Source organism: Rhinopithecus bieti, unplaced genomic scaffold (assembly GCF_001698545.2).
Source record: "Rhinopithecus bieti isolate Rb0 unplaced genomic scaffold, ASM169854v2 scaffold_6792, whole genome shotgun sequence".
In the NCBI taxonomy this organism is placed as follows: domain Eukaryota; kingdom Metazoa; phylum Chordata; class Mammalia; order Primates; family Cercopithecidae; genus Rhinopithecus; species Rhinopithecus bieti.
The window spans coordinates 1,395,138-1,415,886 of record NW_016805361.1 but is presented as its reverse complement, the minus strand read 5'-3'; the positions used below and the strand labels follow the sequence as shown (position 1 = coordinate 1,415,886).

Below are 20,749 nucleotides of genomic sequence, written 5' to 3'. Positions count from 1 at the left end.
AATTCCATGGCCTACATGCTTTCTTTTCTTAGAATAAGTTCTTTGTCAATATCATTATAAAGTAAAACAACGACTATCAAATCAGAGCTGATAAGATGTAGTCCTCCCCAGCTGAAATTATCAAGAAGTATTAGAAGTATTCACTATCCTTAATTCTGATTCTTTCCCTCAGTATACAACGGGCCTTGAAATATTTGCTGAGAATGATAGCACACAAAATTTAAAAACATATATCACATATATAATCAATTTGTTTTTACTGAGAGGTGTATAAGATCCACAAAATTTGAAGCTTTCTTTACGGGAAAATGAAAGCTGCTGCTGCTGCTGGAGACACCATGACACCGTGTGAAAGCATAAGCACTGGAGCCCCACGGACCTATATCAGAATCACAGCTCTTGATACACAACCAGCTGTGCAGTCTGGAGTAAGCCTCTGAGGTGCAGATGTTTAATATACAAAGGTGTGAAATTAATGCCCATCTCATAGCATTGCGGTAGGACTGAACAAGAATACTAGGCACACGTAGGTCTCCATAAATACTAATTTATTTTCTCTTACCCTTAATTTGCCAAAAAATAAGACACAAATTTGTGTAGTAAGTGAGGACAATTTAAGAACACAGTATAAGATAATAATATTTGTACTATCTAAAATTGCATTATTTTTGTTAGAGTACATTACAATAATACGGCCCACTACAGAATTTATCCATGCTAACTGAAATTTAAGGACTGAATTAGCAACTCTTATTTAACTTACCACATTAAAATCTAAATTTTCTTCAACCCATGATTTCGCTTCTTCAAATTCACTTTTCATTTCCATAATAAAAAGTGTATCCAGGGCATCTACTATAGTTGCTCCTTTGATGTTACCTGAAAATAGCAGAAAAATATGTGATAAAATACTTTGGCTAGATAAAATATATGTAAATTGACCACACCTAAGACAGGGAGAGGGTAATACTGGATTTATTAATAAGCAATAATATTAAACATAGTCTAAAATGCTTTCAATGAAAGCATAAAATGGCACCAAACTAAAAATTATCACAGGCTATTGACTGATATACTAATCTTTAAAGTTTCTTCTGAGTTATAAAAAATAAATGTCTCAGAAATTTATCTTAGAAATTTCATTTGTGATTGCATTCTCTCTCTTTTCTTTCCGTTTTTTTTTTTTTTTTCTTTTTTTGGAGATGGAGTCTCGCTGTGTTGCCCAGGCTGGAGTGCAGCTGCGCAATGTCAGCTCACTGCAACCTTCATCTCCTGGGCTCAAGTGATTCTCCTACCTTAGCCTCCTGAGTAGCTGGGATTATAGGCGCATATCATCATGATGGGCTAATTTTTGTGTTTTTAGTAGAGATGGGGTTTCACCATGTTGGCCAGGATGGTCTCAATCTCTTGACCTCCTGATCCACCCGCCTAGGCCTCCCAAAGTGCTGGGATTACAGGTGTGAGCCACTGCACCCGGCCTGTGATTGCATTCTCTAGCAAGAAAAGAATAGGCCTAAAACCAAGGAGCAACAGACTTATTAAGACTAATGTAATCAAAGTGCACCTGTGCAAAACTCTAAATATAATTAGATCTAAAATTGTTTAGTGATAGTTCTAAGAAGACATTACTCTAAAATGAAATTTCACCCCCGTATGAACTCTGACTGATGCTAACTGCCCTCCATCCTCTACAAGTCCTGACCTCTGTGGCTTACTTCCTCTGAATTCCAATGACATGGAGACTTCATGTTGCCCTGGCATTCACCACCTTCTATCTTGTATTAAAATTACACATGTGCATCTTTTAGTCTATAAACTTTTTTCTTCTTTTGAGACAGGGTCTTGCTCTGTCCCCCAGGGTGGAGTACAGTGGTGCAATCATAGCTCACTGCAGCCCCAGACTTCTAGGCACAAGTGATTCTCCTGCCTCAGCCTCCTGAGTAGCTGGGATTATATGTGTGTGCCACCATACCTGGCTAATTTTTAAAATTTTTTTGTAGAGATGAGTCTTGGTATGTTGTTCAGGCTGGTCTCAAACTCCTGGCCTCAAGCAATACTCCCACCTTGGCCTTCCAAAGTACTGGAATTAGAGGCATGAGGGATGCACTATCAACTTAGAACAAACAAGTCACGTCTTACTTATCTCCAGATTCCTTATGGTGTCCTGTGGAATTGTGACAATGATGACCAACTGTAATTGAGTAGTTCAGCTTCAAAACGCATTTTAAAATGTTTTTCTTCGTCCTTTCTTCCAGTCTCAAGATGTAACCTTGAAGCAAACTGTAGAAACCTTTTTCCTTAGTCTTAAAGTATGCCCCTGAAACATGCTTTGAAACTTCACTCCCTTCCCTTTCCCACTATGCACTCTTTTACCCCATGAACATTTACGTAATTGTATACTTGGATCTAATTATGTGCTTACTTAGAAGTTCCAGGGGCTAATCTTGTGACAGATCAAGCATGGAGACCCAGCTGCAAAATTTCAGAGACTACCTCAAGGCAGTTAGTCAGCAACCCAGCCACTGTTGATATAACGTCAGCCTGCACTCCAGGTGGACTACAGCTAGAGAAAGCCACCAGAACAAGACACGCAGACCTTACACTCAGGCACCCTTCCCATATGCCTCCCAGTTCAAGTTCCATTTTTAAGATCCTCTTCCCAGCCTCAAGTTTGAAGCAGTTTCTAGAGGAGTAAGCCAGCCACCTCTAGCTTTGGAAATAAAAGTCATTTTCCTTTCACTGAACTTCATCCTTGTTATTGACTGTGCAAGTGGCAGGCAGCTGATCCTACACTCAGGTGCACAATGAATGGCTGCTGAAAGACTGGGCACTACACTTCCTATATATAATTAGCATTCTGGACGATCCAAGACCGAATCTATAAATATAAATGAAAATTATTTCACTGGCACATGCCTTTCAAATGCCAAGTTGAGAAGTTATTAGAAAACTATAAATAACAGAATATTAAAACACTTGATTTTCAAAAAGATAAAAATTGTAAATCTTATCTAATGATAAGGAGAAAGAAACCTGAAGACGTTTGCATTTTGTGAAATGTTTTACTGTAATCCAATTTCCTTTAACTTTTTTGAAGCTAGAACTATGGATTCAGAGAGACACTGGAGGGAATATTTTAAAGTGGGCATTTTGAAATATGATATCAGCTTCATATTTTCATTGACATTTCATTTCTAAGTTATTAACAGCCTTAAGTTAATATTTTTATTTCTTGTATTGTAGCTTTACATGAGAATAATTGGTCAAGCACAAAATACCTCTCTTTGAGGTGCAGTTTTACTTGAAATCTTTTTTACCACTGAAATACTGAAACAAATAGTTCTAGTTTCCTGTTTAAGATGGAATTGGGAGATCAGGAATATTTAAGATGCTTTTTTATATTCATTAAAGTTGTTTAGGAAGGAACCAGTCTTTGTCTATGAAAAAGATGGAAGGTTCAACATAACTGGTGAGAAACAACCATGAGAAGGAAGCAGACTTGAAGAGTTCCCCAATGGCTAATAACTGGGAAAAGATTCATAATGCCTAATTCTTTCTCCAAAAAGGTTGTTCTTAGGGTTAAAACTCAAAATCACTTATCTCAAAAGAAAAACTATTTCCTAAGAAGCCAGGTGGTGAAGAACTCACATTTTCCTATCTTCTGCCTGGTTTGCTGAGTGAATATACGGGACTATATATTACACAGATAAGAAATCTGACTGAGAAGCGGGCTAAAGAAGTCAGTTAAAAGTTTTCTCATCTGTAAAATGAAAACTTTGTATGCCTTTGTAACAAGTTCCACTATATTGGTATTTCTATAATAAGAAAATCATTATGCATCTTATTTTAATTTGAAGATGGAATGAGATTAATTACCATTTGAATTATTAATATTTCATTTCCTTATGCTAATACCTGTAGCTCTTTTCTAAGAGCAAGTTCTTATCTTGATTATGAAAAGTGTTTTTTTTACTGAAAAGCCAATGAAAACCAAAAAACAAAAGTCAGGCCTAAGAGACCTAGCATATTTTTAATGTTCAATAACAAATTTTAAAATCATAAATGTTTTAACAGAAAACCAAACAATCCCTCTGATAAAGATTACGGCAATTTAACACATTAACTGATTTCTTAAGGGTACGAATGACTTTTATACAGATAAAAGCAAAATGGAGTTACAATTTTTTAAAAAAATCTTAAACAATGAAAAAATAAAGGCCTCTGGCTCTGCATGAAGTTTCAGAGTTTCTCTCTTCAATTCATACCTCTCCCTTACCCATGTTAACTGGTAGCTGGATCCTAAAAACACTACTTTAGAAGTGTCTGGAATTACTTCTACTGCCTCTACTTCAGGTACAGGCTCTATTCATCTCAAAACTGTGTCACTCTGATAGACCAACAGTCTCTTTTCTTCTACTTTTCCCAGCTCTTTCTACCTGTTCTTGCAAACCCTGCAATGCCCTTCTCCCAATCTGAGGTCCTACTGGTTCCTCAGAACTTCATGGAAGTATATATTGAACCACCTGGTGCATTGATAATTCACTATTTACATTTTATATGTTGTGTACTAGGCAAATACCTGTGTAAAGACCTGTGCAAAGACTTGTATTATTTTCATTATCACCAGTGCTACAAGTAAAGCCAAACACATGGAAGGTTCTAAATAAATGGAAAAGCAACATGTCAGAATTAGGAGCATGGACTCTAATGTTAGCCACCCCAGGGTTCAAGTCCCAGCTCTGCCAGTTAGTAGGTGGCTATCTCTGGGAAAACTATTCTCTGGGCCTCATTTTTCTCACCTATAAAATTATATTTTAATGAGGCTAAATGAGATAATGCATGAATGGCACTTGGCACACAGTAAGTGCTCAATAAATGTGAGCTGAAACTATTATGTGAATTGCTATTATTTAACATTTTCAGTTAAAGTATAGAAAGTGTTCTATTGTCGAATTCAGAAGTTCCTGAGTAACACTGTATTCCCTTCATCCTGGTACTTACAGACAAATTTTAAGGATTAGAAAGAAATCAAGTGCAGTAGGAGGATACTGGGCAGCTCTGTGACCCAAAGAATCCATGAAACCCTTGTGTTACTCAGCTTTCTTACTTCCACAATGGAATGTTATTAACACCCACAGTACCAGTCACAGAGGGCTGCTGCAGGAACCAAATGCAATAAAGTGTGCAAAAGTGGATAAATGGAAGTTCAATTAACCTAATCCATCCTCACTTTCTCTTCCATGGTACAAACAGGAGAAACCTACAGTCAAAATTGAGATACAGTGAAGATCACCACGGCTGGCAGCCTTGCCCAGCTTACGTATAAAGGCACAGCTTTTACCTAACAGGATGCAGTTAGTGCAGCCCACCAAGTGCTTCTATGGTGGGAATCACCCCACAAGCCAAAAATCCTGATACTGCACCCTATAACCATTAAGTGAGAATCTTTATAAGTATGCTCCAGGAATCAGTACTCTTTAAAGTTACGCAGGTTATTCGAACACGCAGCCACTACTCTAACTGAAGGACACACTATGCACAATCCTTACCTAATTTCATCAGGTGTGCAAGTTTCCTAACCAAATGGCCTGGGCCATATTACACAGACTTCTTCACCATCCATAAGCTGAAGCAACTGGGGAGAAGTTAGTAAGTTACTGAGAAGTTACTAAGTCACTAAGAAACCAAAGCACATCTACTTACCAAACAAACTGCTTGAATGGCCTCCTTTTGATATAGGTTTCAGTTCATTTAATCCCCAGGCATAACCTTTATAATTATTCCAAGCATGTTTCATCATCTGAGAAATAAAATAAAAACAGGATTATAATTTGAATGGAGATGTTTTTCCTGCAAAATAGGTAATATATTGAAGAGCAAAGGCTAAAACATTAAAATTCATTAGTTAAAAGGATGACTAAGTAAAAGGGTTATGATTATATAAACCAGAACACACATGCTCATATAAACATGCTCGTACACATACACACTACCCTTTTATGTTTACAAATGGAAAGTTTTCTTTTTGAGTTCATTTAATCCTATTTAATACAAATACCATTTTCAAAAGTCAGTTCCCGACAAAGGAATTTAGCTTATCTTGAAAGTATGAACCATGTCTACATTTATCTAGTTCATTTTCATAAAAGATTAATTCTGCAAAGACTATCTTTAAAATTCATATTTTTGCACAAAGTTCTTCTTACTTCGTTGACCTCACAGCTTACAGATAAATATTCAGGTTATCCCTTTAAATCACTTTGATGTTTCCTGACCAAGACTATATGGAGAAGTATTTTAAAATATTTACAAGAAATAAAAAATAAAACTCTGATCATGCCTAGCTTTTGGAAAAACTTGTTTATTTTAACATGATCAATCTTTAATTGGATACATATGTGTGTATATGTATGTAACTGAAGATTGATCCAGTATATTCCTAATTGAGGGTCCATGCACCAATAATGGTTTTAAAAGCCAAACCCCTCTGCCATAAATTAGTTGTATAAATTGTTTTCAATGACTGAAATAACACATAATTTTTTTTTTTTTTTTTTGAGACAGAGTCTCGCTCTGTCGCTGGGGCTGGAGTGCAGTGGACCGATCTCAGCTCACTGCCAGCTCCGCCTCCCGGTTTTACGCCATTCTCCTGCCTCAGCCTCCCGAGTAGCTGGGACCACAGGCGCCCGCCACCTCGCCCAGCTAGTTTTTTGTATTTTTTAGTAGAGACGGGGTTTCACCGTGTTAGCCAGGATGGTCTCGATCTCCTGACCTCGTGATCCACCCGTCTCGGCCTCCCAAAGTGCTGGGATTACAGGCTTGAGCCACCGCGCCCGGCCACACATAATTATTTTTGTACACATATTTTTTAAAAGGGTTGGGATGCTTCAACTGTCTAGAACTTATTCATGCCACTAGCCCCAATTTATTATCAACAGTAATCAAAATATGGACATAATTGGAAAATGTTCCAATCTGACTCCATATTTCAGAGTATCTTAAAACATCATATAAAGTTATAGATATTATTTATGGGCCATTTACCACTCAAAATCTTCATTGAGATCAATATCATTTTATTAATAACAAAAGTTTTCATACGTTCCTGAACAAAACAATCAGCATCTTTAACCAATTTGTAAATTACCTTCCTAACTCACCACTATTATTACCAACAGTTACCAAGAATCAGTATTATCTGCTGAGTACTCTGCTAAATGCTGTGACTTTAGTATTGTAACCAATTCTTGCTACAACCCTATAAAATATGTTTTATCATAATTGTTAGAGAAATGAAGAAACTGAGGCTTGGAAGTTAAAAAAAACAACTTTAGTCAAAGTCACCACATTTTTCCATAGACAAGGTGCCAGGGTTCATCTCCAAGCTGGCCTGACTCCAAAGCCCACGGCATTAACCAACACATTGCATCACTTTCCTTTAATGAGTCAGCAACAAAATCTTCCTTTACTGAATCAGATTATTGATCTTCCAACAATCAAAAGAACGTGTATATGGCAGTATTTTCAGGATTTTTTTCTTATAAATTAATTTTGTTGAGAAGTAAAATAGATTTGAGGGTCACATGACTTGATTTATAATCCCTACAATGCCACTGATTAGTCACATACTTAAGGATGAGTCATAGCTTTTGTGATTCTTATCTGGAATTTGGGATAATTTCTTACAGGATGTATGTAAGGCATACATGAACATGGTGTGTGTTTTTGTACCTTGCATACTGCTTGACAGATGGCAGGTAATCATGTGTTTATTAAATTTTAAATCTACATTAAAACTAATTAAATTCACATCACAGAAAAATAGAAACCAATGAGCCTCTGAAAGACTAGGTATATAAAAAAATCTACAGAACACCTAGAGATTATATTTGAGTTTTATTTGGTTTTCCCATTAAATGTACTACATTTAGTAAATTCTTCATTCCTGTAAATTTCCAAAGATACTTTATAAATTCAAAAGCTTTTGGAATATACTGAACATCAAAACAGAAAAAAAAAGTTATGATGATTTGTTTCAGCTTTGTCAAAAATGATAATTTATACAATGTACCACTAGTAGAGGATCTCCTAAAGTAACCTCTGTAGCATATATTAACTTTTCCTATTTTATTCCCTCAAGGGAAAAGCTGACACTAATTGGTTAGTTTCCTACATTTCAAAAGTTGCTGACATATTTCTCAAAATGGGTTCCTGATCCCATGGGATTTCTATGAGTTACAGTTAGAAAAGAAGAAAATGATGTGGTCAAAATGCCCTGAATGAAGCATTGGGAGGGGTTTATCCAGCAATTGTAAAGAGGAACAGTCATATCGTTAACCAATTCCACCAGCTGATCACCTCTGGAAATGATTTACCGCATTAAAGCTAACTGTAAGACATAGTGTGCGTGTGTGTATGCATCCATAGACTATGAGCCTCAATTTAAAAGTCACAAATAAAATCAACTTGTTAACTTAGATTTACGACTTACACAAATATTTGAAAACATCAAAAGGCTACCAGCTTTTAATTTTGTAGTATTAAGGCATTATCCAGCTGAGTGGCGACGGGGATGAAGTAATTTAAGTTCTCTAGACCCAGTTCTCATGAGCTGGCAGGACAAGGAAGTCACACTTCTAAAATTTAACTACTAACAAGGATAGAACTGATCCCCCCTCTTCACAGGCTCCTTAGGTTTCTTTTGTAGTCTTTCATCAACTTAATTAGGGTTTTACAGCCTGACATTCCATGTAGAAGTAAAATGGACCCAAATTTCAAATGCAGTAGTGAAACCCTCACAAAAAAAGATAAACTGAAAGCAAGCCAAAGATGTTTTTTTCCTGAATACGTCTATTTGCTCCGGTGAAAGGTATGGCCAACACACTGTGTGAAACGAAAGAAAGGACCCAAAATTTCATAATTGCAACCCATTATTTTAACCCAGACAATATTCAATTGGGTATAAGGCATTAAAGAAATAGTATTACTTCCCCTTGACTCCATGCTTATAAGAAAAGATTCTTTGATTTGTACTTTCTTCTCAATTGGCATCGGGGCTGATTAATTAGGCCAGGTCATTTATTGAGTATCTGCTACACTATGAAAAGTTAAGATTCTAAAGGACTGAAAGGAAAGTATATAGGACTGTGTCTCACTTATAATCTCATTGATAATATATGGAAACATAAGATACTGCCTGCTTACATACTCACTAAATGTTTATGAAATAGAAGGCTAAGAAAACTAGTTAAATGTCGTATACAACTCTATTGTTGTTTCTAACAATTTAAGTTTAATGTCCTGATCTAATCAAGCACACTGAAGAAACACGTTGGAATTTCCCTAGTATGCACAGATTTCATATCTTGCATATTTATTGCTAGAACTACTCTTAGCAAATACTTCTATTTGCTAAAGTTTTAAACATATAATCTTTAAATTTTCATATTAGACACATTAAAAGTATTTGAAAATTACATGATTTTGCCAGATACATCTTAGGAAAACTTTGGGCTTTCATTGCCCTATTTCACTGAAGCCTACAAGTTCAAGTCCCACTTATGGCCTCCTTCTATGGGATCTTACATAAAATTTCCATAGTTTATAGGATGTGATGCTGGCCCAGCTGAATGAACCAGGGCCTGGAGCCCAACTCAAAGGCAGACAGCTGAGAGCCAGCCATGAGCCTCCAAGGCGAGGCGCCCTGGTGTGTAGTTCTCACTAATGCATGGGGTGAGACAACCCCAACCATCCACTCTACCTAGGGAAGTGTAACTGGGAGATATTCAGAGAGAACCTAGAGGCCAGACAGCGACATAGAAACAGAGAAGTACAAACACACAGGAGAAAGGGCCATGAAGCAGCAGAAGCCATGAGAAAGAAGAGAAAGGAAGGAGAAAAAAGTTAAGAGGTGGCTGAGGCAGAGATGATGTTGCCACTTGGATGGTTCCCCAGTGGAACTGTGTTAGGCCTGTACCGCTGCTATAGAACGATCAACAATGCTGTTGAGTCCCGAATGTTGATGAATCATCTTCCCTTTTCCTCTTTGCCTGCTGAGACTGTTTGCTTACTTCCCCATGTATACTTGTAGAAAAGCTTCTCATTTACTGAGGAGTAATGGTAAGAGCGGATCACGGGCGAACACATCTGAGAAACTGGTTTCATATCTGAGCTCTGCCATCGTCAGTGTGACTCTAAGCGAGGCAATTAATCTCTCTGAGCCCAATTTCTGCATGCATAAAATGTGAATAAAAACACCTCATTGGTTGTGGTGATGATTAAATAAAACAGTGCATGAAAAGAGCTTAACACGTTGCCCGACACACAGTAAGTGCTCAATCCATTTTAGGCATTATAGTTACTTTTATTAAAAACCTAAGAATGTCTGTGATCTTTGCAATCTAAAAGAGCTTCATAATTTTTCCTAGTACAACACATAAATACAAGAGACAAATATATGTGAAACCAGGCAAACCTATATCATACACAAGCTGTTTATTAATATATACATTTAAAAAATATACAGAACTATTTGGTATCCAAAAGATGGAGGAAGAAAGGAAGAGTAGAAGGGTCCACTCCAGGGTTAAGGCAATGTGGAGTGATCTTTAGTTCTGCAAGTTCATACACTGGCTTTCATAAAATCTTAGTTGTGCCAAGGTACTACTGTGTAGGGGGGGTTTGTTCGAGGGATTTGAGGTTGATCTGGGAAAAAGATAGGACCACAGAGGCAGTTAACAAACAACAAGCTTTAATGAGTAGTGCTTTGTACAGGGTTGCATGCGAGGGCATCCAGAGGCATACGGTGAGCAGGTCGCCATGCAGAAGGGGAGGAGGGCGAAGGAACTCCCAAGGGAGAGGTGCATTAGAATGAGGGCTTAGGACTAAGTGATGTCACTTCACAGCATGGTGGAGTATCTCTGTGTCAGAGAACTTTGAAGGGCAGTAGCAGCTCAGTGTCTTAAAACCACAAAGCTCTATCTTATCAATGGCCAACAGATGCTAGGTGAGGTTTCACAGAATGTGTAAGGCAGGCTCTAAATAGCTAAAAATCTGCTTGTTTGGGCTATTTTAAAAATAATTCGATGTATAAAAATTAGTTTGGTGTTGGTGGGCTCTTGAGTTAATGAGTCTCAACCTGCAGTGAGGAAATAACCTCGAGACCAACAGACAGAGGCCATCTTTGGCTCATTTATATAACAGTCTGCTGTTTGTCACGAAAGGGAAGAAGCTCTGTGGTCCAGTGATAATCATGTCCCTGCTGTTCTTGGGGATACAAGGGGCTGTACCTGGTTTAGGCAAGGTCTGAGGTGGAAGAGCACTCTAACTCACTGATTGTTAAACCTGAAAGTGATGTGCCATTTCTCTTAAAACTACACTTAGCATAGATGCTTTGAAAAACATTGACTTTAAAAGCCTGACAGCAATTTCCATCAAACTTTGGTTAAAATTACTTGGCTGTCATATAAAAGTAACTTCTAGAACTTTCAGATAAAATATTTTTAGGGTCACTGAATCAACCTTATTTCTTTCAATCTTTGGTGGAATTGGAAAACAGAAGGGAGGAACATAGATAAAAAGCAACTTGGAGGAAATTAATTCACAATTTCTCCAAACCTTCACTTATCCCTTGGAAGAGAATTTCTCCATGGATGAACAAAAGACAGCAATCTAACCACCCCTTCCTCTGCTTATCTAATGCTATCCCCACCACCGACATTTCTTTATGAGAATGAAGATCTGGAGGGCCAGAAGGACCACTGGGCAGCGAGTGACCGGATACTGAGGCAGGTCACAGGCACATGGCAGAGCAGGTCACAGTGGATAAGCCTGAAGCCGGCTGCCTCAGGGTCTGCCCTTCTACCCCTTAGTTCTCTCACCTTTAAAAAAGAATAACCCATTTTAACAAATGCACCAGTGTGGGTTGAGGTGCTGAAATTGGGAGGGTGTGCCTGTGTGAGGACAGGGGGTATATGGGAACTCTCCATACTTTCTGCTCAATTTTGCTATGAGCCTAAAACTGCTCAGAAAATAAAGCTTATTAAAAAAATAAATATTATCTCCCTTACACACAGTGAGGAGATCAGGTGTGACAGGGCACCTGACTAGAAGACACTCAATGAACCTGGCTGACCTTTATCCACGCACGCCACCTCCTCAGAGTCCTCCTAGGCTTCAGGTGGTTAAACAGAGATAAGGGAGAACTTAGGAAGGAAGTTCTCCTTCCTTTGATGCTTTGAACTTTAGCTGAACTAAGAGTGGGCAGAGCAGTTCCGGGATAGGAAAGAAAAGAGGCCAATGTCACCAACAGGTGACAGTGCAGAGCCTGATGTGACTCCGCCTTCACAAAGACTGCCTGCCTGGAGTCTACCACAATTACATCTGGAAGTATTTAACATCCTCTCATGTAACAGGTATCAAGATGCCACCCAAGACAGTCTTAGGAATGATCCCTGTCTTCACATGATTCTTCAGTGAGCGAGGGCCACCTCCAGTCACCTTCTAGCTGTCATCACCCAGTACATGAAAAAAAAAAGCCCTCTAGCTGTGATAGTTTCCAATTTTACCCCATATCAAATTCAAACACTCATTCACATGCTATTTCAAATGCTGAAATAAATGCATCCCCTCTCTCTGTCCCAAAGGCTGCTAAGGTGTTCTATTTCCAAGATTCTTTACCTCAATGTTACAATGATAATTACTACTTAGTACCTACGGTTGCGAGGATGAGAATTATAAGTGGAATAAAGCAGCATTGCCAGATTTAGGAAATGGAAATATTACACAGAACCTGCTTACACGAAAAAAAAAAAAAAAAAAATGTTTTTTATCTGACATTCAAATTTAACTAAAAGTGCTATATTTCACCTGGCAACCCTAGGACAAAGGGATAGGATACATTCAGTCCCCGGTTCTGAGTCCACCGTCTGCTCTCTGGTTTGTGCCCCTGCTCTGCGGTGGGCTCAAAAAAGGGGTCAGAACATTTGAAGGGCCAGACAGGAACAGAACCACCAGGTCTAGGGTAACTAGAAATGAATAAACGAGAGTCAAGCCCCCGACTAAAGCCATTAAAAAAAAAAAATACTACACTGGCTAAGGTTGAAAAAAAAAATCTGTGAGCCACAATTAGCCCACAGCCCAGCAGTTTGCACTGCAACCCCTACTTTACAGGCACACGGCTAGAACTAACCACTCTGTTTTTAGGTCTGTGGGCATGTGGCTTCCCACCAGCCCTGGTTCCCATAGCTCAGCCGGGAGCTTCTGTTTCACTTTTAGCATAGGCTGCCCTTCAGAACCAGCTTCCTGGACTGCTCTGGTAGCGCCATATGTGCTTTCTCTTTGCCACAAATTAGCAAGTCTTTGAGATCTGAGGTATATAAAGCATTATGCGTAAGTTTCTTAATTCTTTCACTGGATGAGTAGTAGTTTCACATTTTAGAAAGTATTATTTTGTTCTACAAATGAAACTGTAGGAGCTGTCGTCATTATGGGTTATGGAGTCCGAGGCTGTAAAGGAGGAAATGAATTAACTTTGTCAAACAGCTACCACAGTGCACTGTGAGGGGAATTCGATATAATTTAACACATCCAATCCTTACAACACCCTCTCTGGGGTATTATTATCCCTGTTTTACAGATGAAGCTAAGGCCCAAGGTAGTGTAGAGAAGAGCAAGGCTGGGAACTCTCTCATTCTGATTTTCTCCACTATACACTGAACAGAGCCCTCACTTTTTGCTGCTTGCAAACCTCAGACAGTCATTTGAGGCCTCTGAGCCCTCCTGCTGCTCCACACACAGAGGGCAGCCCTCGCTGGGGTCTAAGCAGCTGTGGCCAGGTGTGGCACCAAATGACACACCGAATCAGGCTTGGGAGCTGGCTCAACTGAAGACCCTCACAATACCACCTTTCCTTGCCTGCCCTACATCCTTCAACTCTCCCAGCCTTCCTCCTCCTCCACTTTGGCTCTCGACTCCAGCTCTGTACCTAACTTTTTTCCTCCTGCCCTGTATGCTACTTGGGCAGACAAGATGGTGCTGCCCTACCCGACCTGGCCTGTCACTAGATTTATGGAAAACCATGAATTCCTCTCATGCCAAGCTGCTGTCTACAGATCTGATATTTTCTGAGGTTTACTACCACCACGGGAGCTAATGTAGACCAGCTTCTCTTTCCTCTTTCTATATTACTCGACTTTGCTTGTTGCTATGTGTGCAATTCGTTTGTTGCCAGGTACTCAAGGTTGCCTCTTATTCGCTGAGTGGAGAATATATATATATGGATGGGGATTTTCTTCAGAGTGAGGTGTCCCGAATTCTCCTACAGCCAATCTTAATGTACTTCTAAGTTGGCAAGAGATATATAAAGAAACAGTAATTATTTAATGCTATTGCATGAATTCTAATGCGCCACTGAGCATTAATTCCCCAGTGAAATGAAAGCGTGGTTAGCAACAGCAATTTCTTTAGAAAAAGAGTCAGAATGCCTGATAAAGCCTGTTTTAAAAAATGAGAATTCTAGTAATCACTACTTGTAGAGGACAGATTGCTCTGTTTCTAAGTAGTATCTTGTTCTCCTAAGGAAAAGCCAGTGTTTCTAGCTCTAGCTCAAAAAATTGGATCATATGCATTTAATGGTTCTCTTTTTTTATGGCCAAATTTTGACATTATTTTATAAAACTCTTGTGCTGTTACCAAATGGAAGAGGGTACGGGGGAAAAAAAGAAAAAAAGAAATACTTGACCAAAATGTAAGTCCATTTCTCTAAAACATTCTAAGGGATAATAATTTAGCAACTCAAAAGTTAGAGGTCAGAAAAGGGCTCATTCATATGTGAATATCTAGTCCATTCCTTTTTGGAAAGAAGCACTATTGCCGAGAACACTTTCCTTACATAGAATAGTTTGGCATCAGCTAAGGGTCTACCATTTGCAGTTATTTCCTCATCAGAAATATCTGTCTTGTGGTTAATGACTATGGTCTCCAGGCAGAAGCTGTCATTGAGTTCAGAAGTCGTCACTTTGCGTTTAAAGGTTTAACCTCAGGGTTTTTGGTCTGTTTATTTGGCTGATTTTTAATTAACACAGAAACCCTGAATTCATTAGATTAGCCTTGCTAAGACCTCTGTGGTCAACGTGAGGCCAGCAAGTGACCCCTTGCAGGCCTGTGGTGACAGGTGATCTTCCTCACTTGGTCCCCAGGCCAAGATCTTATAGGGCTTTCCCAACACGGGAAGCATCAGCAACTATAGATCTTTAGTGATTAAGAGAAAAAGGTATTCGGGGTGTGTCTGTGTGTGTGTGTGTGTGTGTGTGTGTGTGTGTGTGTGTTCTGAGATGGAGTTTCACTCTGGTCGCCCAGGCTGGAATGCAGTGGCGCGATCTTGGCTCACTGCAATCTCCCCCCCTCCTGGATTCAAGCGATTCTCCTGCCTCAGCCTACTGAGTAGCTGGAATTACAGATGTCTGGCTAATTTTTGTATTTTTAGTAGAGAAGGGGTTTCGCTATGTTAGCCAGGCTGGTCTCAACCTCCTGAGCTCAGGTGATCTGCCCGCTTTTGCCTCCCAAAGTGCTGGGATTACAGCAGTGAGCCATCGTGCCCAGCAAAAAAGGTATTCTTTGCTGGGATATCACAGATGCTTCCTTAATATCCTAAAGAGAGCTAAAAAAGTATCCCATAGAAAACAAATACTATTTTCATGTAGTGTCTAATCTCAAAAGGTTTTTTTAAATACTTGTAATAAAAAGGTAAGCCCAAACATTCTAACTCATACATTTATCATTCTACAACTTCAAATCTTCACTACATTTTAATTTTTGCAGTAGTGACAAAATGATTTTACAAATTGAAATGTGCTGTCTTTAAAAGATTTGTTTACAGATTTGTCAACCTTACAAAGACTAAACTTTTTTTCCCCTTTAGATTCCTTTTTTAAACAAAATACTATGAGGTTATCACTAGTATTACTAGTAGTTAATAAAGTTACTAATTATTTAGTGATCGATAAAATGAATTAGCTTGAATTTCATTAAAATGAGCAAAGTCAGATATAGTTACCTTTTAAATTACATTCTTTTATTCTTCTTCTTTTTTTTTTTTTTGGAAACAAGCTATTCCCAGAGAGTCAAGCCCCATTCTTCAGTTGTCAAGAGGAGAACTGCAGGGCACAAGTATTTCCCCTTTTTCCTTTCTTTTGTGTGTGTATGTTTTCTAAAACAGACTTTTTTTTAAAACAGAAGTTTTAGATGCACAGCAAAACTGAGTGGAAGGTACAAAGTTCCCATATATCCTCTGTCCCCAAAAGGCACAGCCTCCTCACTATCAACATTACGCACGATTCCTACACTGACACATCATTAGTACCCAAATGTAAAAAGATGTAAGTCCATGACTTACATTAAGGCTCACTCTTAGTGTTGCATATTTCAGTGGTTTTGACAATGTATAACGGCATGTATTTACCACCATAGTATAATACAGAGTGTTTTCACTGCCACGAAAATCCTCTTTGTTACCTATTCATCCCTAACTCTCCCCAATCCCCAGTAATTTACTATCTGCATAGTTTTGTTTCATCCAAAATATCATATAATTGGAATCATAAAATATGTAGCCTTACATTGTAGCCATGTTACTTCTTTCACTTAGTAACATGCATTTAAGGTACCTCCATGCCCTTTTATTGCTTGATTGTGCATTTCTTTTTAGTGTTGAATAATATTTCTTTTCAGTGCTGAATAATACTCCATTGTCTGGATATAGTGCAGTTTAATTATCCATTCACCTATTGAGGAACATCTTGGTTGCTTCCAAGTTTTGGCAATTATGAATAAAGCTGTTAAAGAAGACAGTTGCACAGTATAAGCATTTCCTTTTCAAATTAAGGCCAGAAATCACTATTTTCTTAATTAAAGGATTATGAATTGCAATTCTCTAAGTTATTATTATTTGAAGGTAGAATTCATAAAAAATAGATTGGCCATAAAATGCCACATATTATAGGAAAATTTGTTTTTCCTAAAAACAAAACAAAACAAAACAAAACCTTCTGAAGTAACTGTCCTTAAAACTGTCCATTATTAATAAGTGGAATATCCACTGTCATCTAGAATCCATGATCTTGTAAATTCTGAAAGTAATCCTTTTATACTGCTGATAACAGTTTTACAAATTATTATCTGGGCGTAACAATAATAAAAATGTATAAAAGGACTTTACTTACGAAATGTAATACTACCAGAAATGCTGGTTCCTAAGGATAATCTTGGAGTAGCAACTAGTGATTCTACAAGACTTAAAATCTATAATTGGTATGTCCCAAAAAGGTATTTTCTTATCATCATCCTTGTCATAGAAATAGCATTTACTGAACATTTACACATCAGGAAGTATGTAAAGCATTTCTCCGCTCATCCCTTACAACAACTCTGCAAGGAAGGTAGTCTCCCCAGTGAGAGTCCCACTGCACAGATGAAGAAATCAAGAGGTTAAGTAATTTTCCCAACATCAGATCTTAGCAATGGAGGTTGGCTATGAACTCACACTGAGTCTGAAGCCTAAGATATATTACCTTGTACACTGTCCTGAGCCAAATGTGTGACCCATGCAATCTGGGGGAAACTTGCCTTCCAAATAAAGTGTTACTCATGTTCTGTTGACATACATCTTTGCATGTTTCTGTTACCTATCTCATTATTCTGGAAAAATTTACATTATGTTTAAGAGTGAGGCTTTCAGAAACATGACATGCAAAACCAACTTCCTATATTTCTTTTTTTGAAAACCTTGCAGATGCAGGGAAAGCATTAAATGTACTGCTATGTTAAGAAAGTGAAAATATGAGTATCTCTTACTTCTGGTACCCTGTAGGGAAAAAGTTACCTGACATATACTGAAACAGAACTTTGCTTTACATACATTTTAATAGCTAAAGTTCCTTGCTTTGAAAGATTTCTGTTCACCTCTACTTGGGCATCCTACACGGTTCTTTCATTACCATGAGTCTTGGTTTCATCGAGGACTGTATTTCATCACCAAAAGAATACTCTAATAATTTCATTTTGTGTTACTGAAAAGACACACATTGCTCAATATACTTAGCTTGAATGTCAGTAATACTCTAAACATTGCCCCTAAATGGCAGTATCAGATTTCTTATTAAACACATGCAGAGAAAAAGTACTGAGATACAGATTATTTTTCAAAGCTCTCTTCTATGGTTTCATCTAGACTTCTATGTTACTAAGATTATCACTAAAAACGGCAAATAATTATTTTAGACTATATGTGATACAGTACCATCTTTAAGGCAAGCACTAACATCTGATATGCCTGTATCATTACCACCCTAATATCATATTTTCTATGAACTGAAGATCATCTGAGGTATTTTGTAAGTGATGGCAAATACTTCCTGGGCCTGCAAACACATTACTCTAACCCTTCTGATAGGATTTTAAAATCTGATAGAACCTGATTTTTTTCTCCAAAATGGTAAAAAAAAAAAAAAAAAAAAAAAAAATTCATCTTCATCATCATCATTCATTCTATTGTTGCTGGATGGCAAGTGGCCAGCAATAAATATATGCCCGATTCGGCAACCTGTTAAAATAGACTGCATTACTTAATATGAGCTTTGAATGCAATGACTTCCAATTTTCTTCAGCTATTTTACGGCTTAAAAATCGGGCAAAGACCTCCATAAATTTAAGAAGTAAAAGGAATGTCAAGTTTGTCAGCAGAGGTGAAATTGTTTTATTATTCCAAAAGACTACACAAAGCTGCAAAACAATAAAAATATGAGTATCTATTAGACCTACTGCAGATAATATAGATATATTTCCCCACAAGCAAACCTCTTTTTCCTTTGCTTCTTGCTGAAACTGACAACTGTAAAGACCTAATGTTCTTTCTCAGACTCTTCACAGCTAGAAGTGGCTACTGGTCAAAGTTCCAGCCAATGGGACATTTGTCAAGGTCAATGGGTATCTTTGCTTTCCTTCTTCCTTCTGCCTTGAACAAAGGTGTGGCACGTGCCCATATGCTGTCGCAGTGGTTTTTCTGCCAGGAGAACTGCGGTGGTATCTTTTTTTTTTTTTTTTTTAAGAGACAGAGTCTTGCTGTGTTCCCCAGGGTGGAGTTGAGTGGCGTAATCTTGGCTTACTGCAACCTCTGTCTCCTGGGTTCAAGCGATTCTCCTGCTTCAGCCTCCCAAGTAGCTGGGACTTCAGTTGCTTGCCATCACGCCTGGCTAATTTTTCGTATTTTTAGTAGAGACGAGGTTTCACTCTGTTGGCCAGGCTGGTCTCAAACTCCTTACCTCGTGATCCACCCGCCTTGGCCTCCCAAAGTGCTGGGATTACAGGCATGAGCCACTGCGCCCGGCCAGTATCTTCTCTTAAGGAGGGGTCAGCCAGTTATGTTTAAAGTTCAAACTAAAGTTTGAACTACCACCAATCACTAAGGCATTTAGCATTTAAGTAGTTATCCTTTGGTTGTTTGTTTAAAACTAGAGTGATCAGCTCAAAACTGGGCTATGCACCATTGCTCCAACTTGAGAAAACAGAAATTTTTCTCTGCAGTATTTTTCATATTATTTGGTAGCTGAAACTTCTCTAAAGGTTTGACAGTGACAATTGTATAATAATAAATAGTATGATTTACCAAAAAAATTACAGTAGCCAACTCCTCTGATTAAGTTTTAAAGACTAATGTGGGCTTGGGGGAAGGCACAAATGGTTAAAAACAAAAAAACAGAGGTATGTGGTCAGGGTTCTGGGATTCACTCGGAAAATAGCAACATCATAGAATAATTTGAGGAGTTTTTCTCCACCTTGTTTGAAAAAAGTAAAATATGTGATCAAAATCAAATAAATTATTCAAGTAAATATTATACTTTGGTATAAACCTCAAATATTAAAGTATCTTCTGTAATACAATTTATTCATAGTGCTAGTAAAAACTGAATTACCCCAATAATTACATACCACTCTGTTAATAACATTAAACAGCCTTAGTTTTGTGAAAAGGGGCCCTTGTTAAAAAATATTTCATAATAGTATTTGTATTAAATACTATGCTTCTAGTCAGTAAAACTGATAATACTATTTGAAATGTTTAATTTTTACCTAATTTTACAGGGTATCATAGCTGAATTACAATTTCTCTTTCTCAAATGTAAAATTTCTGACGCTCAAATATGTATACATGAAAGAATACAACTTTCTCCCCGAAGTTTTACTGTAACTACATGAAATCTTATTTAAAATAGGTCAGTATACTTGTGATCTTCTACTATCAATTTCCATATAAACTGACTCTCACACTGTTTTCTTTTCAACGTTTGAACAATATTAGAATTCCACATTCTTCATTTCTGGAAACAAGGCTGTTGTTCCAAACAGAGAAGTATGACCTTCTACTGTTGACAGAAAATACCTTCCCAGTACTGAATATAAAATGCTGTCCTTGGCTTAGGACTCTCTAACTTGATTTAAAAGATCCTTGTTTAAAATGCTCCTCCAAACCAGAAGGATATTTTACCTTCTACAGGATGCTCTGTCAGGATTTATGAAGGATCTGTCCCTCTTGCCTGCTTCCTTGGTCCTGACTCAGAAGGTCACCCTCCCAACAACTAACTACTCACCTTTGAATTTTACTGACAAAGAACCAAGGTTGTGAAATCTAGTGGACTGAATACATGGCCTACATTTTTCTTTTTTTTTTTTTTTTTTTTTTTTTTTTTTTTTTTTT

The 20,749-nt window shown here is 37.8% G+C and overlaps 1 protein-coding gene across 3 annotated transcripts in view; it reads right to left on the bottom strand.

The window, feature by feature from the left end:
- The window catches only part of MAN1A1 (mannosidase alpha class 1A member 1), a 168,354-nt gene that overhangs the window by 118,666 nt on the left and 28,939 nt on the right, over positions 1-20,749 (bottom strand). For all 3 annotated transcript variants that reach the window (XM_017872224.1, XM_017872226.1, XM_017872227.1), the window contains exons 3-4: positions 5,704-5,800; positions 764-879 (exon numbers count right to left, since the gene is read on the bottom strand). In XM_017872224.1, coding sequence (XP_017727713.1) covers positions 764-879; positions 5,704-5,800 — 213 coding nt within the window. The remainder of the gene's footprint in view (positions 1-763; positions 880-5,703; positions 5,801-20,749) is intronic.